At 44.7% G+C, this 21,852-nt stretch overlaps 1 protein-coding gene across 1 annotated transcript in view; it reads left to right on the plus strand.

Moving 5' to 3' along the window:
* CACNA1F (calcium voltage-gated channel subunit alpha1 F) overlaps positions 1-21,852 on the plus strand; it is an 89,417-nt gene that overhangs the window by 58,555 nt on the left and 9,010 nt on the right. Inside the window, 12 exon segments of the mRNA XM_032210685.1 lie at positions 1,813-1,953; positions 2,413-2,478; positions 2,988-3,079; positions 4,755-4,914; positions 7,102-7,229; positions 8,851-8,947; positions 9,034-9,136; positions 9,937-10,038; positions 10,437-10,567; positions 10,768-10,908; positions 20,576-20,787; positions 21,315-21,446. Coding sequence (XP_032066576.1) covers positions 1,813-1,953; positions 2,413-2,478; positions 2,988-3,079; positions 4,755-4,914; positions 7,102-7,229; positions 8,851-8,947; positions 9,034-9,136; positions 9,937-10,038; positions 10,437-10,567; positions 10,768-10,908; positions 20,576-20,787; positions 21,315-21,446 — 1,505 coding nt within the window.

The raw sequence follows: 21,852 nt of genomic DNA on the forward strand, positions 1-21,852 counted from the left end.
ATGTTGTTGGGCAAAGATAACCAAAAGAATAGCATGGGAGTATCATTTTGGTCTTGCCAACCATACATGCAATGGTATTATTTTTTTAGGTTGGTCTTGAATAATGGCAATTTGGCTCCACTGGCACTTTTGCCCCCACTTATAGCTAAGTATTTCCTTTCATCTTTCTTGTTTCTGGGACCAGCAGGCTTTGCTACAGATGGAGGCAGGAAAAAGGAAAGTGACATAGTTGCCTAGCAACTACACAGCTCTGTTCTATTAATCCTGGACCAGAGAAATGTCTGGATTAGGAACAGAACAGGCAGCTGTGCAGGCAGGGGGAGTCATAGCTATAGACCCAATATATTGTGGCCTGCTCAGACTTTCCTGGAGGTAGATACTGGTGGCCGAGGGAATGCAACTTACTTCTCACGTATTTGCAGATATACAAATGTGTTTGTCTGACAAAGTGCATGTGTTAACTATGATAACTAAATGGGAGCGTCATGTACAATGGCAAAGCCATTCATCTAAACTCCATGGTTCCACCACAAAACCGCGTTCGACTAAAGCGCGCTCGACGAAACCGCGTAGCTGACATCATCACAGGCCGACAACAGCACAGAGACAGAAGCATGCTGTAAACGCTAAACCTAAAATTAACCCCTAAACCTAACCCCCCTAAACTTAATCCTAAACCTAACCCTAAACCTAACCCTTAACCTAACCCTAAACGTAACCCTAACCCTAACCCTAACCCTTAACCTAACCCTAACCCTAACCCTTAACCTAACCCTAAACCTAACCCTAACCCTTAACCTAACCCTAAATCTAACCCTAAACCTAACCCTAACCCTTAACCTAACCCTAAACCTAACCCTAACCCTAACCCTTAACCTAACCCTAACCCTAACCCTAACCCTAACCCTAACCCTAACCCTAACCCTTAACCTAACCCTAAACCTAACCCTAACCCTTAACCTAACCCTAAACCTAACCCTAACCCTTAACCTAACCCTAAACCTAACCCTAACCCTTAACCTAACCCTAAACCTAACCCTAACCCTAACCCTTAACCTAACCCTAACCCTAACCCTAACCCTAACCCTAACCCTAACCCTAACCCTAACCCTAACCCTAACCCTAACCCTAACCCTTAACCTAACCCTAAACCTAACCCTAACCCTTAACCTAACCCTAAACCTAACCCTAACCCTTAACCTAACCCTAAACCTAACCCTAACCCTTAACCTAACCCTAAACCTAACCCTAACCCTAACCCTTAACCTAACCCTAACCCTAACCCTAACCCTAACCCTAACCCTAACCCTAACCCTAACCCTAACCCTAACCCTAACCCTAACCCTTAACCTAACCCTAAACCTAATCCTAACCCTTAACCTAACCCTAAACCTAACCCTAACCCTTAACCTAACCCTAACCCTAACCCTAAAGCTAACCCTAAACCTAACCCTTACCTTAAGTTGAATCGGCTTGCTTTCAAAGCGCTATTTAAAGCGCCCTTCTTTCTCCGCGCTCGCTGTTGTCGCCCTGTTGATGACGTCAGCGACGCGGTTTAATCGGGCGCGGCTTAGTCGAGCGCGGTTTTGTCGTGCCACGAAACTCCACTGTTGGAACAGAATACAGTAGAAGGTCATCGCTGTCATGGCTGCTGCCCCCAGTTGAAAGCTGATTACAGGGCTAGATGGACGCTGTGCAGATTCAGCAAGATGGTAGGATGGATTTGGTATGCTGACCTGTGTCATATGTATACATACGTTTCTATTACGGGGCTGCTTGTTCTAATCTAACCTCTCGCTGACCCCATTCCACTCGACTCCACAGAGCTCAGACGACAGTTCCCGTATCTCTATCACCTTCTTCCGCCTTTTTCGTGTCATGCGCCTGGTCAAGCTCCTCAGCAAAGGTGAGGGTATCCGTACCCTCCTCTGGACTTTCATCAAATCTTTCCAGGTCAGAAGGGGAATGATGAGAAAGTAACCATTGCCTTAAACCTAAGACTTAAAATTGCTGCATACTTTGTCCTAGCAGGGTAGGGAGGAAAAAAAAACATACTTGGGAAATGTGCTAACAGGAGCATTGAACACTGGTTTTGCGTCAAACCAGGAGGATAGCAATAGCAATAGCAGTTAGACTTATATACCGCTTCATAGGGCTTTCAGCCCTCTCTAAGCGGTTGACAGAGTCAGCATATTGCCCCCAACAACAATCCGGGTCCTCATTTTACCCACCTCGGAAGGATGGAAGGCTGAGTCAACCTTGAGCCGGTGAGATTAGAACCGCTGAACTGCTGAAGTGGCCTGCAGTACTGTACCCTAACCACTGCGCCACCTCGGCTCTGTTTAATCTGGCCCTGGCTGCAGACTTAATTCTCTAAATTCACTACTGCTTTTTTCTCCCCCCCCCATCCAGGCTTTGCCATATGTAGCCCTCCTCATTGCCATGATTTTCTTTATCTATGCTGTCATTGGCATGCAGGTGAGCAGATCTTCCTTGCTGCATTTTTTTTTTCTTGCAAATGAATCTTTGCACAGATCTGAGTGACTTGTAGGCGTTTGCGGGGTAGGAGTTAGAACTCTGCACCTTTGTATGAGGCTCTGTGTTATCAGAACTGAAAAGATTTTGAATCTTTCATTTGTGCACGGCAACGATGTCCATGCAACAGATATTTGTACGTGCGTAGGTGTTCCAACCAGCCTAAGTACTACCTACATTTCTACAGTGTGCAGATTAAATGCATAATGTTCCCAAGAAACGTTTACTGCCCCTCTATGGTTGGAGCCAGAAAATTAGCTCTTGCTGTATTCTAGAAGCATCAACCAGCTGCACTTCTAGCAACATAGCAGAAGTCTAGTTTTTATTCTCTGTTCTTATAAAGGAGAAGACAGAATGCAAGGAAGACTGAACTATGTGCCCCAGTTTTGCATTTTGAGTTTTTATTTGTTGTATCTTGTCATGACCCTGAAATTGGATTCCTTGTCTTTCAGACCTTTGGCAAAATAGCTATGCAAGATGGTACAGCCATCAATCGCAACAATAATTTCCAGACCTTTCCACAAGCTGTGTTGCTGCTTTTCAGGTATCTCGCTTCCTCTCCTTCTCATGCTCCTTCTTAATTTGGGAGAAGATAAGCAAACGGCTTCTTTCTTACTCCCTTCTTTCCAAAGGGCTGACAGAATCTGGCCCGATTCACAAACTAAATTCTAATTCACAAAGTGTGGCTGTACAGAATGTTAAGGTAGGGTAGGACAGGACAGGACAGAATAACAGAGTTGGAAGGGACCTTGGTGGTCTTCTAGTCCAGTGGTTCCCAAACTTGGTAACTTTAAGACTTGTGGACTTCAACTTTCAGAATTCTCCAGCCAGCTCTGCTGGCTGGAGAATTCTGGGAGTTGAAGTCCACAAGTCTTAAAGTTGCCAAGTTTGGGAACCACTGTTCTAGTCCAACTCTCTGCTTAGACAGAAAACCCTATACCATTTCAGACAAATGGATATCTAATCTTCTTAAAAATTTCCAGTGTTGGAGCATTCACGACGTCTGGAAACAAGCTGTTCCACTGATTAATTGTTCTAACTGTCAGAAGAACTCCCATCTGAGTGTTTGGCCCAATTCAGGTTTATAATAAATCAGAATTAAAAGCAAGATGTTGGTATTTGGAAGCAGGGATAGACAACATTTATCAAAGCATTACTTTGTCCCAACAGACTGGTTATTTCCCCTTTAATACCCCCAAAATAAGAACGGTGTGGGGAGCACAAGTTGAAAAGGCACCAAAGGAACTTTTCAAAGATACATCTACATAGTAGGAATGTAGTTGTGCTCCTTTTTCTACCCTGTTTCCCTGAAAATAAGACCTCCCCGGATAATAAGCCCATTGGGCTTTTGAGCGTATAAGCCCTCCCCCGAAAATAAGCCCTCCCTGAAAATATTGCAGCACAGCAGCAGCCACGCTTGCCTCCTCCTGCACCTCAAAAATAATAAGACCTCCCCCCCAAATAAGGCCAAGCGCTTATTTCAAGGGGTCAAAAGAAAATAAGATCCTGTCTTATTTTCGGGGAAACACGATATAATGGTGATTTGGAGGGTGCAATCAGTGAGTTTACCAGCAATAGCAATAGCAGTTAGACTTATATACCGCTTCATAGGGCTTTCAGCCCTCTCTAAGCGGTTTACAGAGTCAGCATATCGCCCCCACAGTCTGGGGCCTCATTTCACCCACCTCGGAAGGATGGAAGGCTGAGTCAACCTTGAGCCGGTGAGATTTGAACCGCTGAACTGCAGATAACAGTCAGCTCTGCAGTACTGCACTCTAACCACTGCGCCACCTCAGCTCTTACCAAAACATGCAGTGCTTCTGAGCATCACAGATGATTTCTAACAAGTCTTTTATTATATCTGTGGTATCTGTTTTTCTGTCTTTCCTCCTAAAATGTAATAAAAAATAGATTCCATCAATATTAGCTTGACTGCTCTAGATGGGCACATATATTGTCATGGAATGTACCCTCCCGGGCTGACTTCCAGTCCTCGGATTTCCTACTTGTCTCCTATCTTAGATCTAATAGTATTTGACTCTGTTTAATCCTTTTTCCCCCCAGCATTGCACTTTAGGAGGTGCATCTCCTAAATCGTCCCCCAAAGAAATTTAAAGAGGGTTTTTTTTGTCTATTCGCTCCATATTTTTTTACCTTCTCTCTGTTCTGGCAGGATACATTCAGCCTTTCTCCCCCCCCCCCCCATCTTGTCCTTCTAGGTGTGCCACAGGGGAAGCCTGGCAGGAGATCATGTTGGCCAGCTTGCCTGGCAAGCGCTGTGACCCCGAGTCTGATTATGAACCTGGGGAGGAATTCACTTGTGGTAGCAACTTTGCTATTGTCTATTTCATCAGCTTCTTCATGCTGTGTGCCTTCCTGGTGAGTTCCTGACATAAGAGTACCCTCTGCTCTTCCCATTTAGCAGCTGGATTCTAGATCCATCAACCTAGCCCTTCTTCTGCAGAGCCACGATCCATCTCATTATAACTACCGAACTAAAACATTGGTTCCCGCCGTGCATGTCAGTTTTGATGCACCGGTTGTGCTGCCTGAAAATAGACCTAAACTCAAGAGAACATATGTGTCATCTTGAAGTTGTTTCTGCAATTGGAAGCAAATTAACAGCTGGGAGCCAGAGTGGGTGCCGCTTAGCTATCTCCATTCCTGCAGTTTATCTCTTTAAAATTGCTCTTACCCCCCCCCCCCCTCTGGCTGCTGTTTCATCTCCGTTGCACAGATCCTGTAACGTGCTTCTCCTGTTTCTCTGCTTAGTCAGTAACAGCAGGAGCAACAGCACTGTTTCAGCCTCGGATGAGGCTCTTGCATTGTTACTAATGATACCAATGATCTGTGTGTGGCTTATCCCATTTCCATTCCTCATTGGTTCAGGCTCAATTGCTAAAACGAGGAGAATTGATGCTCAGGAACATTCTCTGACAAAAAGGCCTCCTCCGATCCCAAATGTGGGGCATACGATCCTTGTTGAAAAGAAAGCTTGCCTTTTTTAAAGAAGGAAAGGAAAGAGAACCGGGTCGCCCTCAGTAGAGGAAAATATGTAAATGCAACAAAGGTTAGACTGGGGGGAGGGAGGGGTAGTAGGAAAGACAAGATGGAGAGGAGAAAGGAGAGGAATAGGAAAAAGGGAAGGGTAGAAGAAGGGGGGGAAGGTTAAAAAAGGACGAAGAGAAAGGAGAGAAGGGAAGGGAGAGGTGGAAAGGTGAGAAGAAAGAGAAGAAAGTGGGATAGGAAGGAGAGAGGAAAGAAGGCAGGGAAGCAAGGAGGGCAAGAGGGAGGGAAGGAAGGAGAGAAGGAGAGTAGATAGGAAGGAGGGAAGGAGGGAAGAAAGGAGGGAACTTAAGAGAAGAGAAAGGAAGGAGGGAAGGAGGAAAGGAGGGAGGGAAGCTATGAGAGAAGGAGGGGGGGAAGAAGAGAGGAAAGAGAGAGGGAAGGAAAGGTAGGATAGGAAAAGAAAGGAGGGAAGGAAGGAGGGAAGGAGAGAAGGAGGGAGGGAAGGAAGGGGAGGGGGAAAGAAGAAACAAGGGAAGGAAAGAGGGAGGGAGGGAAGAAGATACCAAACCTCTGAGGTCTATAACGATTTTGATATTATGGGAACGTCTTGAAATGCAGTCAAATGTAAAGCGAAACAGTGAATGTTGTATTGTTTTTTACCAGTTATTGGTTGTTGTATTTTTCTTTTACTAATAAAAATATTTTTAAAAAAAAGAAAAAAAAAGAAAGGGCATTGTGGGCAAACGGTGTTCTCTAACTAAATGTCTTTCAATCAAATGTAATACAATGTAATATAGCTCCCCTCATCCCCAGCCAAAGGGGAGGCAAATTACAGTCCAAAATACTGAGAGACATCCTACCGATGACACAGAGGTGGGTTCCTACCAGTTTGCACCAGTTCGGTAAAACCGGTTCGTCAAATCTACCGAACCGGTTAGAAGAGGTTCCACCAGTTGACCCGGAAAGCAGGCCGCACCTACAGAAGAGGTTACAAAATTTTTTGAAACCCACCACTGACACACACACACACACACACACACACACACAGACTCACACAGAGAGAGAAAGAGGAAGAAAGGAAGAAAGAAAGAAGAAAAAAAAGAAAAAAAAGAAAGAAAAAGTGAGAGATGAAAGAAAAAAAGGAAAAAGGGACAGAGAGACAAAAGGAAGGAAACAGAGAGAGAGAGAGAGAGAGAGAGAGAGAGAACACATGGCTGGCAAGCCACTCCCAACAAGTCACATGGGTGGCAAGCCACTCCCACAAAGGAGGCCACACCCACAGAGTAGGTTCGGAAATTTTTTGAAACCCACCACTGCGACGACAGCACACTTTCTGTTGTGTTATTGAATATATTCCAAGCCCAAATCAAAGCGATGACCCTTAGAAAGACCTGCTGACTCTCACTAAGGCGCTCTGGCGCATCAATTCCTTTTCTTCAACTTGAGTAGTTTTATGGACACTTGCTGAGCCCAACAGGACTTATTTCTAAGTAACCTTCACAGGATCAAGCTGCTTGCTTCTGATTTTTTTTTGCTCTCCTCATTTTAATCTATTAGATCATCAACCTCTTCGTTGCTGTCATCATGGACAATTTTGACTATCTCACTCGGGACTGGTCCATTCTGGGTCCCCACCATCTCGATGAGTTCAAGAGGATCTGGTCGGAATATGATCCAGCTGCCAAGTAGGAAACTTAATTCCATTTATTGAAATAGTTTCAGTAAGTGCTTTTGGAAATAGTAGCAATATCTTCCAGAATTTTCCATCACAGACAATAAGGAGAAATCTTTAACTTCTCTTCAGCTGCACAATTTCTAGTGTTCTACTGTTACTGGAGACAATAGAAGAATATTACTTTTTTTCCGATAGCTTTGATGCATACCACAAAAGGCATTGTAGATTATATATTGAGTTAATATTTTGAAAGGGAAATATAAGTGGTAGTCCTGCCTGAGGAACTGGTACTATCATTTCGAGATCATGATTTTACTATTTAAGGGTCTTTCCTACTACTGCAATGCACTCTACATGGGGCAGCCCTTGAAGAGTATTCGGAGACTTCAACTCATCCAGAATGCAGCCGCGCGAGCGATTGTGGGTGCACCTCGGTACACCCACGTTACACCTATCCTCCGCGAGCTGCACTGGCTACCGATCAGTCTCTGGATACGCTTCAAAGTGCTAGTCGTAACTTATAAAGCCCTTCATGGTATTGGATCTGGGTACTTGAGAGACCGCCTGCTGCCAATTACCTCCCAAAGACCCATTAGATCACACAGGGTTGGCCTCCTCCGGGTTCTGTCTACTAGCCAATGCTACCTGGCTACTACCTGGGGGAGGGCCTTCTCTGTGGCGGCTCCGGCCCTCTGGAACGAACTCCCCGCAGGGATTCGGACCCTCACCTCTCTCCAGGCCTTCCGAAAAGCCGTCAAAACCTGGCTTTGCCGGCAGGCCTGAGGTTGATGAGTTCCCCTCCCCTCTCGACTGTGTGGTTGCGTGATTCTTGTTTATTTTAATTATCTGTAGTCTGTTCTATGTTCCCCTTTTCCCCTTTTTGAATTGTTCGCCGCCCTGAGTCCTTCCCGGAGAAGGGCGGCATACAAATAATAAAATTCAATTCAATTCAATTTCCTCAGTGCTGAGTTAGACGACCCTCCATCCATCTGGAAATTGCACAGGCCTATAATTGTGACATTGAGTATCCCAGTTGCTGACTCTCTCCTGCCTCTATTTGTTGCAAGACAGTCAATTTCTCTTCAGGATGCTGAGTGACAAAACCTAACAGATTTTACACACCCTGAGGATTTTCTTTGGATGGTTTCTAACTAAGGAAAGAAATGTCACTTAACAGCCCAGGATGATTAAGTCTGTTTCCCTCATGGATTTCAGATAAAATAATAGCAACATCATTGGGACAAGTCAAAGTGTGTTTTCCTAGTAGTGGCATTGTCTATTCCCTACATCTTTCTGATTTAAAATGTTCTTTGAAATGTGTTTCGTATCATTATTACTTTCTACGCTGCTGTTTGATAAACATTTGAATTAATAGGCCTCTGGTTTAAATCTATACTTTTTAAATTGTGTTCCTTTATAATGCTTGGCTATTCGTGTGCTTAATACATGTGAAAATGTAATTTATGTTCATGCAGATTAATTTAGAATACCTGCAGCCTATAATGAGAGATGACAGGTGTGTTTCACGTTTTCCCATTCACCATGGGAACTGGAGGTGATGAGAATATTTCATCGAAACTAAAGGACGTCAGGTAGAGGAAGGCTTAATTAAATAAATGTTGCTCTTCCAGAGGTTACATCAAACATCTGGATGTGGTGACCCTATTGCGCCGGATACAGCCACCTCTGGGTTTTGGGAAGCTGTGTCCCCACCGCGTAGCCTGCAAAGTAAGTCAACAAAAATCAGATTCATCTGGACTATAGTGACCACTAAGAGAAGATTACAGGGATTCTTGATTTAATTTATCTTTTAGAGGCTGGTGGCCATGAACATGCCATTGAACTCAGATGGAACTGTCACTTTCAATGCCACCCTCTTTGCTCTGGTGCGTACATCACTAAAGATCAAGACAGAAGGTAAAGCACTAATTTAATGCAGAGAAGTATTTTGTACATGGAGAGTTCCTTTTTTCCAGGCTTCTAGTTAAGCTTCCACAAACCTTTTCCCTGTTCTCAACTGCTCCTCCTATGTCCTACCTACCCTAATCCCACAGACTCCTCCCTTCTCTCCACTTTTTTTCTCCTGCTTTTGTTTTGTGGAATAGTGGAAAACAAATTAGATAAGTCTGTGCTACCGTAAAATAATGCAATTGTTTTAGAATCATAAATATGAGCATGATAGTGTAGAATAATCATATCCAAGGACCAGGGGTGGGTTTCAAAAAAGTTTGGAACCTCTTCTGTAGGTGTGGCCTGCTTTCCGGGTCCACTGGTGGAACCTCTTCTAACCGGTTCGGTAGATTTGACGAACCGGTTCTACCGAATAGGTGCGAACTGGTAGGAACCCACCTCTGGTTCTAAACCTGTCCTAATATGCTGTTCTCAAGAGCCAATCTTCCTGTTTTATTACAACAGATGACAATGATAGTGATGCTTTCCCCAGGCTTCGTACCTGCCATTTAAATTGGTTTTCTCCAGATGTGTTGGACTACAATGGGAATCCAGCTATAGTTATAAGGCTGGGAAGATGTCTATAGATCACATATCTAAACCAGAAATGTTTTTCTTCCCCATTTTCTTTCCTTCCCTAATTCATTTCACCTCCATCTGACTGTATTCCCACTATTCGTTTTCTTAGTTCCAAACTACTTGGGGTAGTTTTGGATAATTTAATAGAGGAATCAGGAATAAAATCTCATTCTCCTCTTCTCTTATAGGAGACCTGGATATGGCCAATAGGGAACTCCGTTCTGTCATCAAAAAGATCTGGAAACGGACTAAGCCCAAATTACTGGATGAGGTGTTACCTGTTGCAGAAGGTCAGTGTTCCTTTGTCCTTTCTCTTAAATATAATCTCTTATCAAGTCTCCAGAAAGTCAAGAGGGGAGGGAAGATTAAACATTAGGTTAGCTTAATGGGCCACTTAAATATTCACAGAAATTGAACAGCTGTTAAGACTTGTTTGGTGCTGCACCAGTTAAGATTCTGCAAGTGTAACAAAAATATTTTTTTCCCCTGATAACTGTTCTTGATGCAAAATGGAAGTCATCCTTGAAAACAACAAAACGCACTCGCTACAAGAACAGTGGTGCTATTCTCTTGTAGTTTGAAAGAAAAAGCCAAACATTTCTGTAGCATCCCCTCAAGGTTTTTAGGGGAACATGAATGCTTTGAACTTAGCCACAGGTTCCTAAATGCTTGCATCTTCCACTGGCAGGGGAGGAGATAACTGTAGGAAAGTTTTATGCCACATTCCTGATTCAAGATTATTTCCGTAAATTCCGTAAGCGGAAAGAAAAGGGACTGCTTGGACCGGATGGATCCCCAAGCAAATCCTCAGCCTTGCAGGTAACCCTACCACTTTTAAGACGGATCCCTTAAAACAGGGGTCTCCAACCTTGGCAACTTTAAGACTTGTGGACTTCAACTCTCAGAATTCCTCAGCCAGCTTTGCCAAGATTGGAGACCCCCTCCCTTAAATGGTCAGATGAGGAGGCCCTGAAACACAGATAGTTGATCTTTTTGTTTTGGGACCTCCCCCCCATAAGGCTGGACTGAGCTGCTTACAAGATCTAGGGCCTGAGATCCGCAGAGCAATGTCCTGTGACCTGGAAGGAAAAGAGGAAGAGGAAGAGGAGGAGGAAGAAGTTGAGGAGAAAATCATTGAGGAAGAGACAGCCATTTACAAGGTAAAGCCTTTGTTCCAGTCGGATTTAAGGAAGCAAATTTGTAAGTTGTGAAAAGCTTAGAAGGTTGAAAGCACTTTATTGATTTTTCTTCTGGTGAAAGAAATGTCCTTCTGGGTTCGGCTCCAAGTGGGGAAAAAGACACTGGAGACATGGAGGCTGCTTGGAAAGATGGTTTATTGGTGGACAGGACCACATGGCTTGAGCCCCTGAACAGAAAAGGTGATCAATGTTGGTGGAGAAGAAGAGAAGGGCTGAATGAGGGGCTTGCTAGGCTTTTTATAACCGGTCACACCTCTCTGCTTCCTGTTCCTGTGTAAGAAATGTATTCTGATTGGTTGTCAGATTCCCATGGGGCCATGCAGGGGCAACTCTCTAGGCTGCGTTTTGAATCCAGGTTTGGTTGAGTTCTCAGATGCCATGTGGTCAGTTGGGGCCAATATTATCATGCTTTAATCCCATCCCCCTGGAGCTAAAGTGGAGAAGCCTTTATTATGTAAAGTGGACTAGCTTGGCCTTCTTAATGGCCCATTGACAAAATGGGGATGGGCAGGAAGCTACAGGCAGCTATTCTGTCTTTTAAAACATGTTTCTTTCTTTTCACAACCAGAGAAATATTCTGCCTTTTCAATATTTCCTAGGATATTTCATTTTTCTGGGAGAGGGCTGGGTGATAACTTCCTACACTTCAAAGAAAAAAAAAGAAAATAGATTAGGAAGAATGCTGGGTTGGAACCCTTTCGGACGCATTAGGTTTTTTAAAATTTATTTACAGGAGATACGTATTTTTCCAGGGAGGAATTTTCACTCATGTGAGCTCTGTTCTCTGAAGTGAGAGAACGGTTTTTTGCCAGTTTAGTAAGAATGAGGTCTCCATTGTGTGGATGGCTGTTATCAATCTAGAACAAGGCTACTGTTTATTGGAACCTTCTTTGGAGTAGAGTTAGCTCCATATTCATAGTAAAACCCATGCTTTGCTATGTTTGACATAGTGGCTGAAAGTGCTAGGAAATCATGAGTTTTCATGTTCCTTAGACATGAAAACTGGCTGGGTGACCCTGAGACTGGCAGACTCTGTCAACGCAATCCATCTCTCACAGTTTATTATTGTAAAAAAAAAAAAGCATTTCTATAAAAAGAAGGCAGGATATAAAGCTAATAAATAATAAAATATTACGTTTGGGAAAGAGTTTTGTTGGAACTGGGGTTAAAAAAATGCTTAATTTTCTTCTCTGGTTGAGGTAAGTTTGCAAGTTTGCAAGTTTAATAACATTTATATGCCGCCCAATCCCGTAGGACTCCGGGCGGCTTACAGTACAGAAAATAAATCAAAAATAAAATGCAGGGAAAGAAAAGATAGATTTAAAAACAGCACACCATACACTACGTTCTAAATGGGGCTGGACCGTATTTGGGGGTCAACAGCCCCGGGCCTGCCGGAACAGCCAGGTTTTAGTGGCTTTCCGGAAGGCTGAGAGAGTGGGAAGGGTCCGGATCTCTGCGGGTAGATCGTTCCACCGGACCGGGGCAGCTACAGAGAAAGACCTCCCCTGAGTAGTCGCCAACCGGCATTGCCCGGTCGACGGTACCCGAAGGAGGCCCAGCCTGTGAGATCTTATGGGTCGTTGGGAGGTATGTGGCAGGAGGCGGCCCCGCAGATATCCAGGTCCCAAGACATGTAGGGCTTTAAAGGTGATAACCAGCACCTTGAAGCTCGTTCGGAGACCGATGGGAAGCCAGTGCAGCTCGCGGAGGATAGGTGTAACATGGGTGTACCTTGGTACACCCGATATCGCTCGCGCGGCCGCATTCTGGACCAATTGTAGTCTCCGAACACTCTTCAGGGGCAGCCCCAAGGAAAGCGCGTTACAGTAATCAAGCCTAGAGTAGCCCAGCCTTTTATTGAATCATACAGCTTGTTTTTGCACAGCTCCCCATGGTGCACCTCCAACGTGTGGACTACAAGTTCTGATAAGTTGAGAATGATAGCCAAGTGCACCACAAAACCCACTCAAGAGCATGGGATCCCCGGAGTGTTAACAGAGCACTTAACTCCAAGCACTAGTTGCTCATTGATTTTCCTTTGGCTGTGATTTGGTTCGATATCGTTATTTAAGTGAAGACAGGGTTTCAAGGTGGAAATAACATGAATAGATTCTAAAAGATGAATTATTTTGAAAGTCAACTCCCAGTGCCCCTCCAGCTAATTGCAAATGAGATAATTCAGCTAGCCAGTTCTGTTCTTCCACACCTACTCTTCTCTGCTGAAATTGGAAAAGGTTGCTACTAGGTTTCTAGGAGAGCAGATGCACGTACAATATGGTGTTATGAACTGCAGAAGAGAAGAGAATTTTGAGATTTTTGGAGAAAGGGAGTGAGAATTCTGCCTGCAGACTTAGAATGTGTTTCTAGCTTGACAGGGCTAGAAAGTCAGAGAGCCGTCTTTTTTCTAGCAGGTTTGGAGATAAAGAATATGCAGCAATTAATTTTCTGCGAGTGAGCAAAATTAACATTTACTTCAGATTATTCCAAGGGTGTCTGCAAGGGGGGTGGGGGGGGGAAGGGGGTTAAAAAAGTCAAAATGATGGCCTCAACCTTGCATGTAAAAAGTGTTTGTGTCAGGTGCTGCTTCATTTAATAATCAGGAAAGAAACCACTCCAACTCCATTTGTTAGAAATTAAGTGTACTTTTACTAATTACAAACGAATAGTAGCAAAGCTAAGCTGAATCTGGTTAATTAGGCACGAAAGCAAAGAATATCATGCATAGGTCAATCCCCTCCCCTTGGCACCCCAGTCCATAGTCCAATTATAATTCACTCAACTGTTAGATGGGAGCAGGGGTGGGTTTCAACCGGTTTGCGGCGGTCCCCACGAACCGGTTTGTCGGCGAACCCGGAAGTAAGCAACTTCCGGGAACGGCGAAGGGCCCACCCGCCCGCCCGCATTCCTTACCCGGTTTTGACGAGTTCTGCGCTTCCACGCATGCGCAGGATGCATACAGCGCCTGCGCGATCCTCCAGGGGCAGCTGGAGCATCGCACAGATGCTAGTACGCATGCGTGCGCTGCGCGCGTGCACGAGGATGCCACCGGCCCCGTTCCAACCGAACCGGTTGGAACGGGGCGAGAAACCCACCCCTGGATGGGAGATATATTCAAAAAGCATCATCAGGGTGGAATACTGGACAGTTAACCTTGGGGGGAAACTCCCTTCCTCCACATGCGCAATGAGATGGTCAGGACAGCGTCTAGAATCTTCCTCCAGCACATGATTCCCCTCCCAAATACCATGCCCCCCCTCCCCGTTTCAATGGCAGCCGAAGCAGCAGCAAAGCAGAGGCTGACAGTTTGATTGTATGATTGTGGCTGCCATCTATACTTTTTTGAGCCCCTCCCTGTGGACACCCATTATTCATTCTCTTTTCCATGACTGCATTGTTTCATATTCAGTTTCTGGGTGCTGAGCCTGGGCATTACAATTTCTTATCCAACTTCAAACCCTAAAATATTGGATTATCGTCAAATTGTGGAATTGGAAGAGGCAACGTGGACTTTTAAACAATCCCTCTGCAATTTGCATTAGACCTGATTAAACTAGCCTCAAGAGGGTCCAGGCTCTTAAAAAACTCCCAAGATAGAGAACCCCCAACCCCATTACACTTCCATTGTTGTACAGATCCTATCATTTAGAAGTTTTTGTTTGTATTTAAAAAAGAAATCTAGGTTGGTGCGACTTGTAGCCATTATTTCTACTTTCTGTGGACCCTATGGACTACTGCAATGCTCTCTACATGGGGCTGCCCTTGAAGAGCACCCGGAGGCTTCAGCTGGTCCAGAATGCGGCCGCGCGGGTTATCGTGGGGGTACCTAGGTGCTCCCATGTTACGCCCCTTTTAGGCAGCCTGCACTGGTTGCCGGTTTTCCAGGTGCGATTCAAGGTATTAATTCTGACCTTTAAAGCGCTCCATGGCTTAGGCCCAGGGTACCTGCAAGACCCCCTACTGCCACCAGTAGCCTCCCATCGTCCAGTGCGATCCCACAGAGTTGGCCTCCTCAGGGTGCCGTCGGCCAGACAGTGTCGGCTAGCCACCCCCAGGGGGAGAGCCTTCTCTGTGGGAGCGCCTTCCCTCTGGAATGAGCTGCCCCCGGAGCTTCGTATAATCCCCGACCTCCGGTCCTTCCGACGCACCCTAAAAAGTTGGCTTTTCCAGCAAGCCGGCCTGGCCTGAACAAAACAAAATAAATAATTGATTTAATTGTTAATTTTAATCTAATTTTTAAAATGTTATTTTTAATATTAATTGAGTTTGTCTTTGGATACTCTATCTAATTTCCTTTTTAACTTTTGTAATATGTGTTGTTGGTTTTTTTATGTTGTACGCTGTCCTGAGTCCTTTGGGAGAAGGGCGGCATATAAATCCAATAAACAAACAAACAATGGTATGGTAGTTCCCTATGGTACCTTTTAACATCTTGAATCAGTATCAAGTCTCCCATTAATCTTTTCTCCAACGGAGCATGGAATGGAATGGAATGGAATTTTATTATTTGTATGCTGCCCTTCTCCGGGAGGACTCAGGGCGGCGAACAATTCAAAGGGGGAAAAAAGGGGGAACATAAAAGACAAAATACAAATAATAAAAGTAGACAACAGTCGCACAGCCATACATGTCGAGAGGGGAGGGGAACTCATCACCCCCAGGCCTGCCGGCAAAGCCAGGTTTTGACGGCTTTTCGGAAGGCCTGGAGAGAGGTGAGGGTCCGGATCCCTGCGGGGAGTTCATTCCAGAGGGCCGGAGCTGCCACAGAGAAGGCCCTCCCCTGGGTAATAGCCAGATGGCATTGGCTGGTAGATGGCACCCGGAGGAGGGCAACCCTGTGAGATCTAATGGGTCTGTGGGAGGTAATTGGCAGCAGGCGGTCTCTCAAGCATCCCAAGTTTCTTTCATCTGTTTTTGTAGACATATCCTCAAATTCCTATATAATCTTTCTTGCTACACTCCGGTTTGGAGTAGAAGAATATAGGTACTTGATGCACCTTTTGTGCAGTGCTTCTTTTGATGAAGCCCATAACTATCTTAGCTCTTTTAGCAACCGTCTCACACTGCTGATTCATGTTCAGCTTGTTCTCAGTAACTGAATCCTTTTCCTTCTATGATGTTGCTGCAAAGCCACAAATCTCCCTTTTGGGGGACATCTTGTTTCTCTCAGTTCAGGCTTCTCACCTGTGCAATCTCATTCTGTATTTTTGAGTGTAGAGACCAAACCATCAATTTCTGCGTCATCCACCTATTATCCAGGTCATTAATAAAGATATTGTATAATACTGTCCCCAAGACAGATCCTTGTGGGATCTCATAAGTTACTGCTTTCCAATTTCCAGATCAGGTTTTCATGTCATTTCATGCTCATTGTTTTGGGTATAGTTAACCAGCTATTTCCTTGGCCAACATCCTACTATGTCATCTAAACAACGCTTTAATTGTTTATCAGTGAAAACATTGTATGGAGCCTTGTCAAAAACTTTGCTGAAAGATAGGTAACTCAGATTCTCAGCATTGTCCTTATCTAAGTTACCTTGCCAAGAAATGCAAGATTTGTTTCTCAGGACCTATTTTTGACACACACTTACTAACTTTTAGCAATCATAGCACTGTCTTCAAGACACTTTCAAGTGGCCTGATTCCTACACTTCTCATTTGAAGCATTGTAAGTGGTCCTTGCTTGTTAGCTGTTCCTTCCATTTCCAGTGAACATCCTTTTTCATTATCCGTTCCTTCTTGAATTCTGTAGTCAACTACATGGGCTTCTTGAGAAATTTCCTAATTTTCTTCCTCCTAGTATTGTTGGAGGCTATGTAACCCTTAATTTCCTGTTCAAAAAGTCACAGCACCTACATTTTTGCTTTTAGGGTTTTATTTCTATAGCACTTTTCTTACTTCATTAAAATTTGCCTTTCTAATATGCGTGGTTGGAGTTTTTTGTGAAACTTTTTTTTAATTAAAATCAAGAGTTGTAGGAATGCATGGTTACTTGCTCCCAAAGTTCTCACCACTTTAATATCCTTAAACATCTCGTCCTGGTTAGTAAGTATCAAATCCCAGACAGCAGATCCCTTAATGCCTATCTCAATCATTTGAAAAAAGAAATCACCATTAAGGACGAGTAAAACATGTATGTGACATCTTATGTTTGGTAGAATTTATCTTCCAATAGATATCTGTTCTGACTCCCCTCGTCCCACACCAACACACACTCTGAGCCAGAGAAGTTACAGCATTTAATTAACAGACAGACAGGTCCTTGGCAGCAAACCGGCACAGATAAGCCTTGGCAGCAATCCAACACAGATAAGCCATGGCAGCAATCCAGCCTACCAAGCTCACAATAATGTTCTCTGACATTATTTCCTGCGTTGACTTCTGCAAGAGGGGCGTGTGCACAAGCAGTCCTTTTATAGTCTGGAGAGGAGCCTAATTACCACCAGCTGGATGCAATTACCTCCTGTACTTGCGCAACTGTTCCTGACGCCTATTAGCTCTTTGGTGCCGGGCATCCAGGAACAACTCCCTTGGCTCCTCCCCACTGCTGACGTCTGGATCACACTCCCTTGTCTCCTCCCCATTGGTCCAAGGGTCAGGCGCCTCCTGGTGGCCAACCAGCCTCTCTGCACCCTGCTCGGAGTCAGAACCCTGTCCAGAGTCCTCCACATCCTCCAAAGCCGACTCATAGGGCCCCTCGCTGTCAGAGTCTGGTGGCAGCTCCAACGGCTCCTGCTGGGCCACAACAGATATCTAAATAGTTGAAACCTCCCTTCAGAAATACATCAAGGGGTATTGGGAGTTTAGTGAATCTTTTTCCTCTTCTGACTAGTTTGATGATTTATAACAGACTTGTAGCAAGTTATTGCTTCTATTAGCCTGCTGTGCTATATTAACTCAGATGCTTTCAACACTTGTATTACCATCAGTGATTCAGACCAGCTATAGGGAAGTTCATACCTTTTACCCAGCACTAACCGGCCTTCTCTCTGATGTTGTCTGTTCCTCTGAAGCCATCCCATTGTGTTTCTGTAATCATTGTTTATCATACTGGCCTTTCTGTCTCATGACATCTGACTGGTGTTGCTTGTTACTCATCCTTTATGTATTAATGTAGAGACAGTTAAGATAATGGGTTAGATCCCCTGTTTCGACCTCCCTGTATTTCTTTTCTTCTTCTTTAACTAGTAATTGCCCCCCCAAAAAGATCCTTTCTCTTAAAGACTGTTTGCTTTCTTTGGGAAGCATTGATTAGAAATACCAGCTTTTCCTCTTCTCTCCAAAGCCATGAAATAAACCTTCCAGTGGTGGGTTTCAAAAATTGTTCGAACCTACTCTGTGGGTGTGGCCTCCTTTGTGGGAGTGGCTTGCCACCCATGTGACCGGATGGGAGTGGCTTGCCACCCATGTGACCGGATATGAAGATGCCGACGACACTTGTCAGAACCACCTTAAATTACCTCACACACAGCACTGGCATGCATAAGAATAGGATGCAAACTTGTTTTTTAAAAGGCATCTTTGGTTTGCGTTAAAACAACTTCAACACACACAAAGTTCTGATTGCACCACAAACGCAGTAGTCATCCTTACCTTTCACAGAGGCACTGAGTTTTATAAATAGGAGCATGATAGTGTAGAATAATCATATCCAAGGACCAGTGGTGGGTTTCAAAAACCTTTGGAAGCTCTTCTGTAGGTGTGGCCTGCTTTCCGGGTCCACTGGTGGAACCTCTTCTAACCGGTTCGGTAGATTTGACGAACCAGTTCTACCGAATAGGTGCAAACTGGTAGGAACCCACCTCTGGATGGGACACAACTGCAAATATAAGATCCTTGTGGTTGAAGCCATCCTTGATTTTGAGAGCTGGAAAATATGATCCCATATGACCTGGGCAACCGGTTCTACCGAATAGGTGCGAACTGGTAGGAACCCACCTCTGAAACCTTCATATGCTGGATGGGTCATGCGTGTCTTACGGTGTCATTTGTGTCCAGTTGGATGAGTAGAAAGACCTGCGATCAGCCATGCCGAAAAGTCTTGTCAGGGTCGTTTTGACATCTCAGATCTGGGCACCCAAAGGGCAACATATAAAAGGGTTCTCATACGTTTTCTCTTGTTGGGCCACTATCTTTCATCTAAGGATTGTTAACAGTACAAGGAGAATACAGAAAAACCTGAAGCGCAACTGCTAAATCCATGAAAAAATGCCTTGCCTTCCAGAATTATACTTCATGCAGAAAAATAAATCTAAATGCATGTAAGATTGTGGAAGATACAGTGGTGGGTTCCAAAAATTTTTCGAACCTCCTCTGTGGGTGTGGCCTCCTTTGTGGGTGTGGCTTGCTGGCCATGTGACCTGGTGGGAGTGGCTTGCCGGCCATGTGTTTTCTTTCTTTCTTTCTTTCTCTCTCTCTCTCTCTCTCTCTTTCCTTCCTTTTGTCTCTGTCCCTTTTTCCTTTTTTTCTTTCATCTCTCTCTTACTTTTTCTTTCTTTCTTTCTTTCTTTTTTATTTCTTTCTTTCTTCCTTTCTTTCTCTTTCTCTGTGTGAGTCTGTGTGTGTGAGTGTGTGTGTGAGTGTGTGTGTGTGTGTGTGTGTGTGTGTGTGTGTGTGTGTGTCAGTGGTGGGTTTCAAAAAATTTTGGAAGCTCTTCTGTAGGTGTGGCCTGCTTTCCGGGTCCACTGGTGGAACCTCTTCTAACCGGTTCAGTAGATTTGACGAACCGGCTCTACCGAACTGGTGCGAACTGGCAGATAGCACTTCCATCAATGAAGCTGCTTGCTGCAGAATAGTTTAAACAGAGCAGATGAAGCTGGGAGTGGGCATAAGGGCATGGGTGAAACATACAAATATATATAAACTGAAAGATGCCATTAATCACAATTCTTTATAAATAAATGATTTTTTTCTAAAGGCCTGGGTTTCCCAGTAGTGTAACTGATATTGATTTTACTTTGGAAATCAGAGTGGGATATCAATTTGGTCTAATTCCAGGAAGGATAATTAGGACTGCTATTTTGGGAATGATACATATACAGTCTAAAGAAAATGGGGAGACACCAGAGCAGTGGTGGGTTCTGGATTCCATTCCAACCAGTACGGATGGAACGGCTCCGGCGTCACCCACATGCACACGCGCACCATACATGCACAGCAAGCGCATGTGTTGTAGCTGGAAACGACGCTTCCGCAAGCCTCTGCGATGCTCGGCAGAGCATCGCACAGGTGCTGTATGTGCCATGCGCGTGCGTGGAAGCATCGACAGCTTTAAAAGACGGTAAGGAGCTTGGGCGGGTGGGCCCTCCGGAGCACCGTACCGGAACGGTATGTGGTGCTCCAGGCAGGATCTGATACCGATCTAGTACCGGGCCGTACCGCCTACAACCCACCACTGCACCAGAGCCAAGAGCACCAAAGACTAGAAATCTGCAGGCATGCAAATTTGACAAAGGAAAAGACACTCCGAAAATAAGACTGAGGTTGGCACATAGATTTGAAAGAACAGGCTCGGTTTAAAATATTTGGCTAGATCACATGTGTAACATATTAAGCTATCCAGGAACAGCAATGAACAACAGGAAAAGTATTGATTTCTAAGACTTCCTTCCTTCCTTTCTTCGTACAGAGTTCTGAGTTATATAGTGAAGCCCCTGAGCGCCATGCCTCGGTTGCTGAGACTCCAACAGAACAAGAAGACAAGAGTGTGGCCTCTCAGCACCTCTCTAAGACCAGCTCCTCCCATGTGTTAAATGGGCTGAAGCCCTATGACGAGAACATTAGTGGCGGTGATGAGCCTGCTGACTTGCCTCCTGTTTCCATTCAACGGAGGATTAACAGGTGCTGAAGGGTTGAATGGGCTTTTGGGCAGGGGAGGAAAGAAGATAGTTGTAAATGCAGTGGGGCATAGTAAATTATGGGAGGGGAAAGAGCTTGGGAGACCGCCTGCTGCCAATTACCTCCCACAGACCCATTAGATCCCACAGGGTTGGCCTCCTCCGGGTTCCATCTACTAGCCAATGCCATCTGGCTACTACCCGGGGGAGGGCCTTCTCTGTGGCAGCTCCGGCCCTCTGGAATGAACTCCCCGCAGGGATCCGGACCCTCACCTCTCTCCAGGCCTTCCGAAAAGCCGTCAAAACCTGGCTTTGCCAGCAGGCCTGGGGTTGATGAGTTCCCTCCCCTCTCGACTTGTATGATTGTGTGACTTTTGCTTATTTTAATTATTTGTATTTCGTTTTATGTTCCCCTTTTCCCCCTATTGAATTGTTCGCTGCTCTGAGTCCTTCCCGGAGAAGGGCGGCATACAAATAATAAAATTCAATTCAATTCAATTCAGTTCCTCACAACCATATAATTCTATCTAGGCAACGCTCCAGTTTCCCACCAAGAGTAGAAGAAATAGTTAACAATGCTGAAGTTTGTATAGAGGACACCTCAGCTGAGCAAGGAAACTATAGCCGGGAGGAAGACTCTGAAAACCTGCCCCCACATGACAAGTAAGTGTTACAGTGGTGGGTTTCCGTTTTTTTTTTTTTTTACTACCAGTTTGCTCATGCGTGCATGTGCGTGACGTTTCTGCGCATGCGTGCTGGATTTTCTTCTTGGTACTCCACTTCCATTTTTGTTTGTTTGTTAACTATCCAGTAGATCAATAATATCTCTTCCAATGCCATGTCCACAGTCTATCCTGGTCCCTCTGGATATTTTCACCAGAAGAGGAGAAAAGGTCAGATGAGCAGAACATTCGGAGGATGTCCTCTCACCTGAAAGAGTAGATCTTGAGCGTCGAGTAGGGGCAAAACTAAGCCTTCCAATTCTTCAGAACCTATGTCTGACTTGGAGGATACTTCCTAATCCCCCAACTCCTAAAAACAATTGTGTGAAGCAGAAGGGCAATGCAAA

The sequence above is a fragment of the Thamnophis elegans genome, chromosome 2 (assembly GCF_009769535.1).
Source record: "Thamnophis elegans isolate rThaEle1 chromosome 2, rThaEle1.pri, whole genome shotgun sequence".
NCBI classification, from domain to species: domain Eukaryota; kingdom Metazoa; phylum Chordata; class Lepidosauria; order Squamata; family Colubridae; genus Thamnophis; species Thamnophis elegans.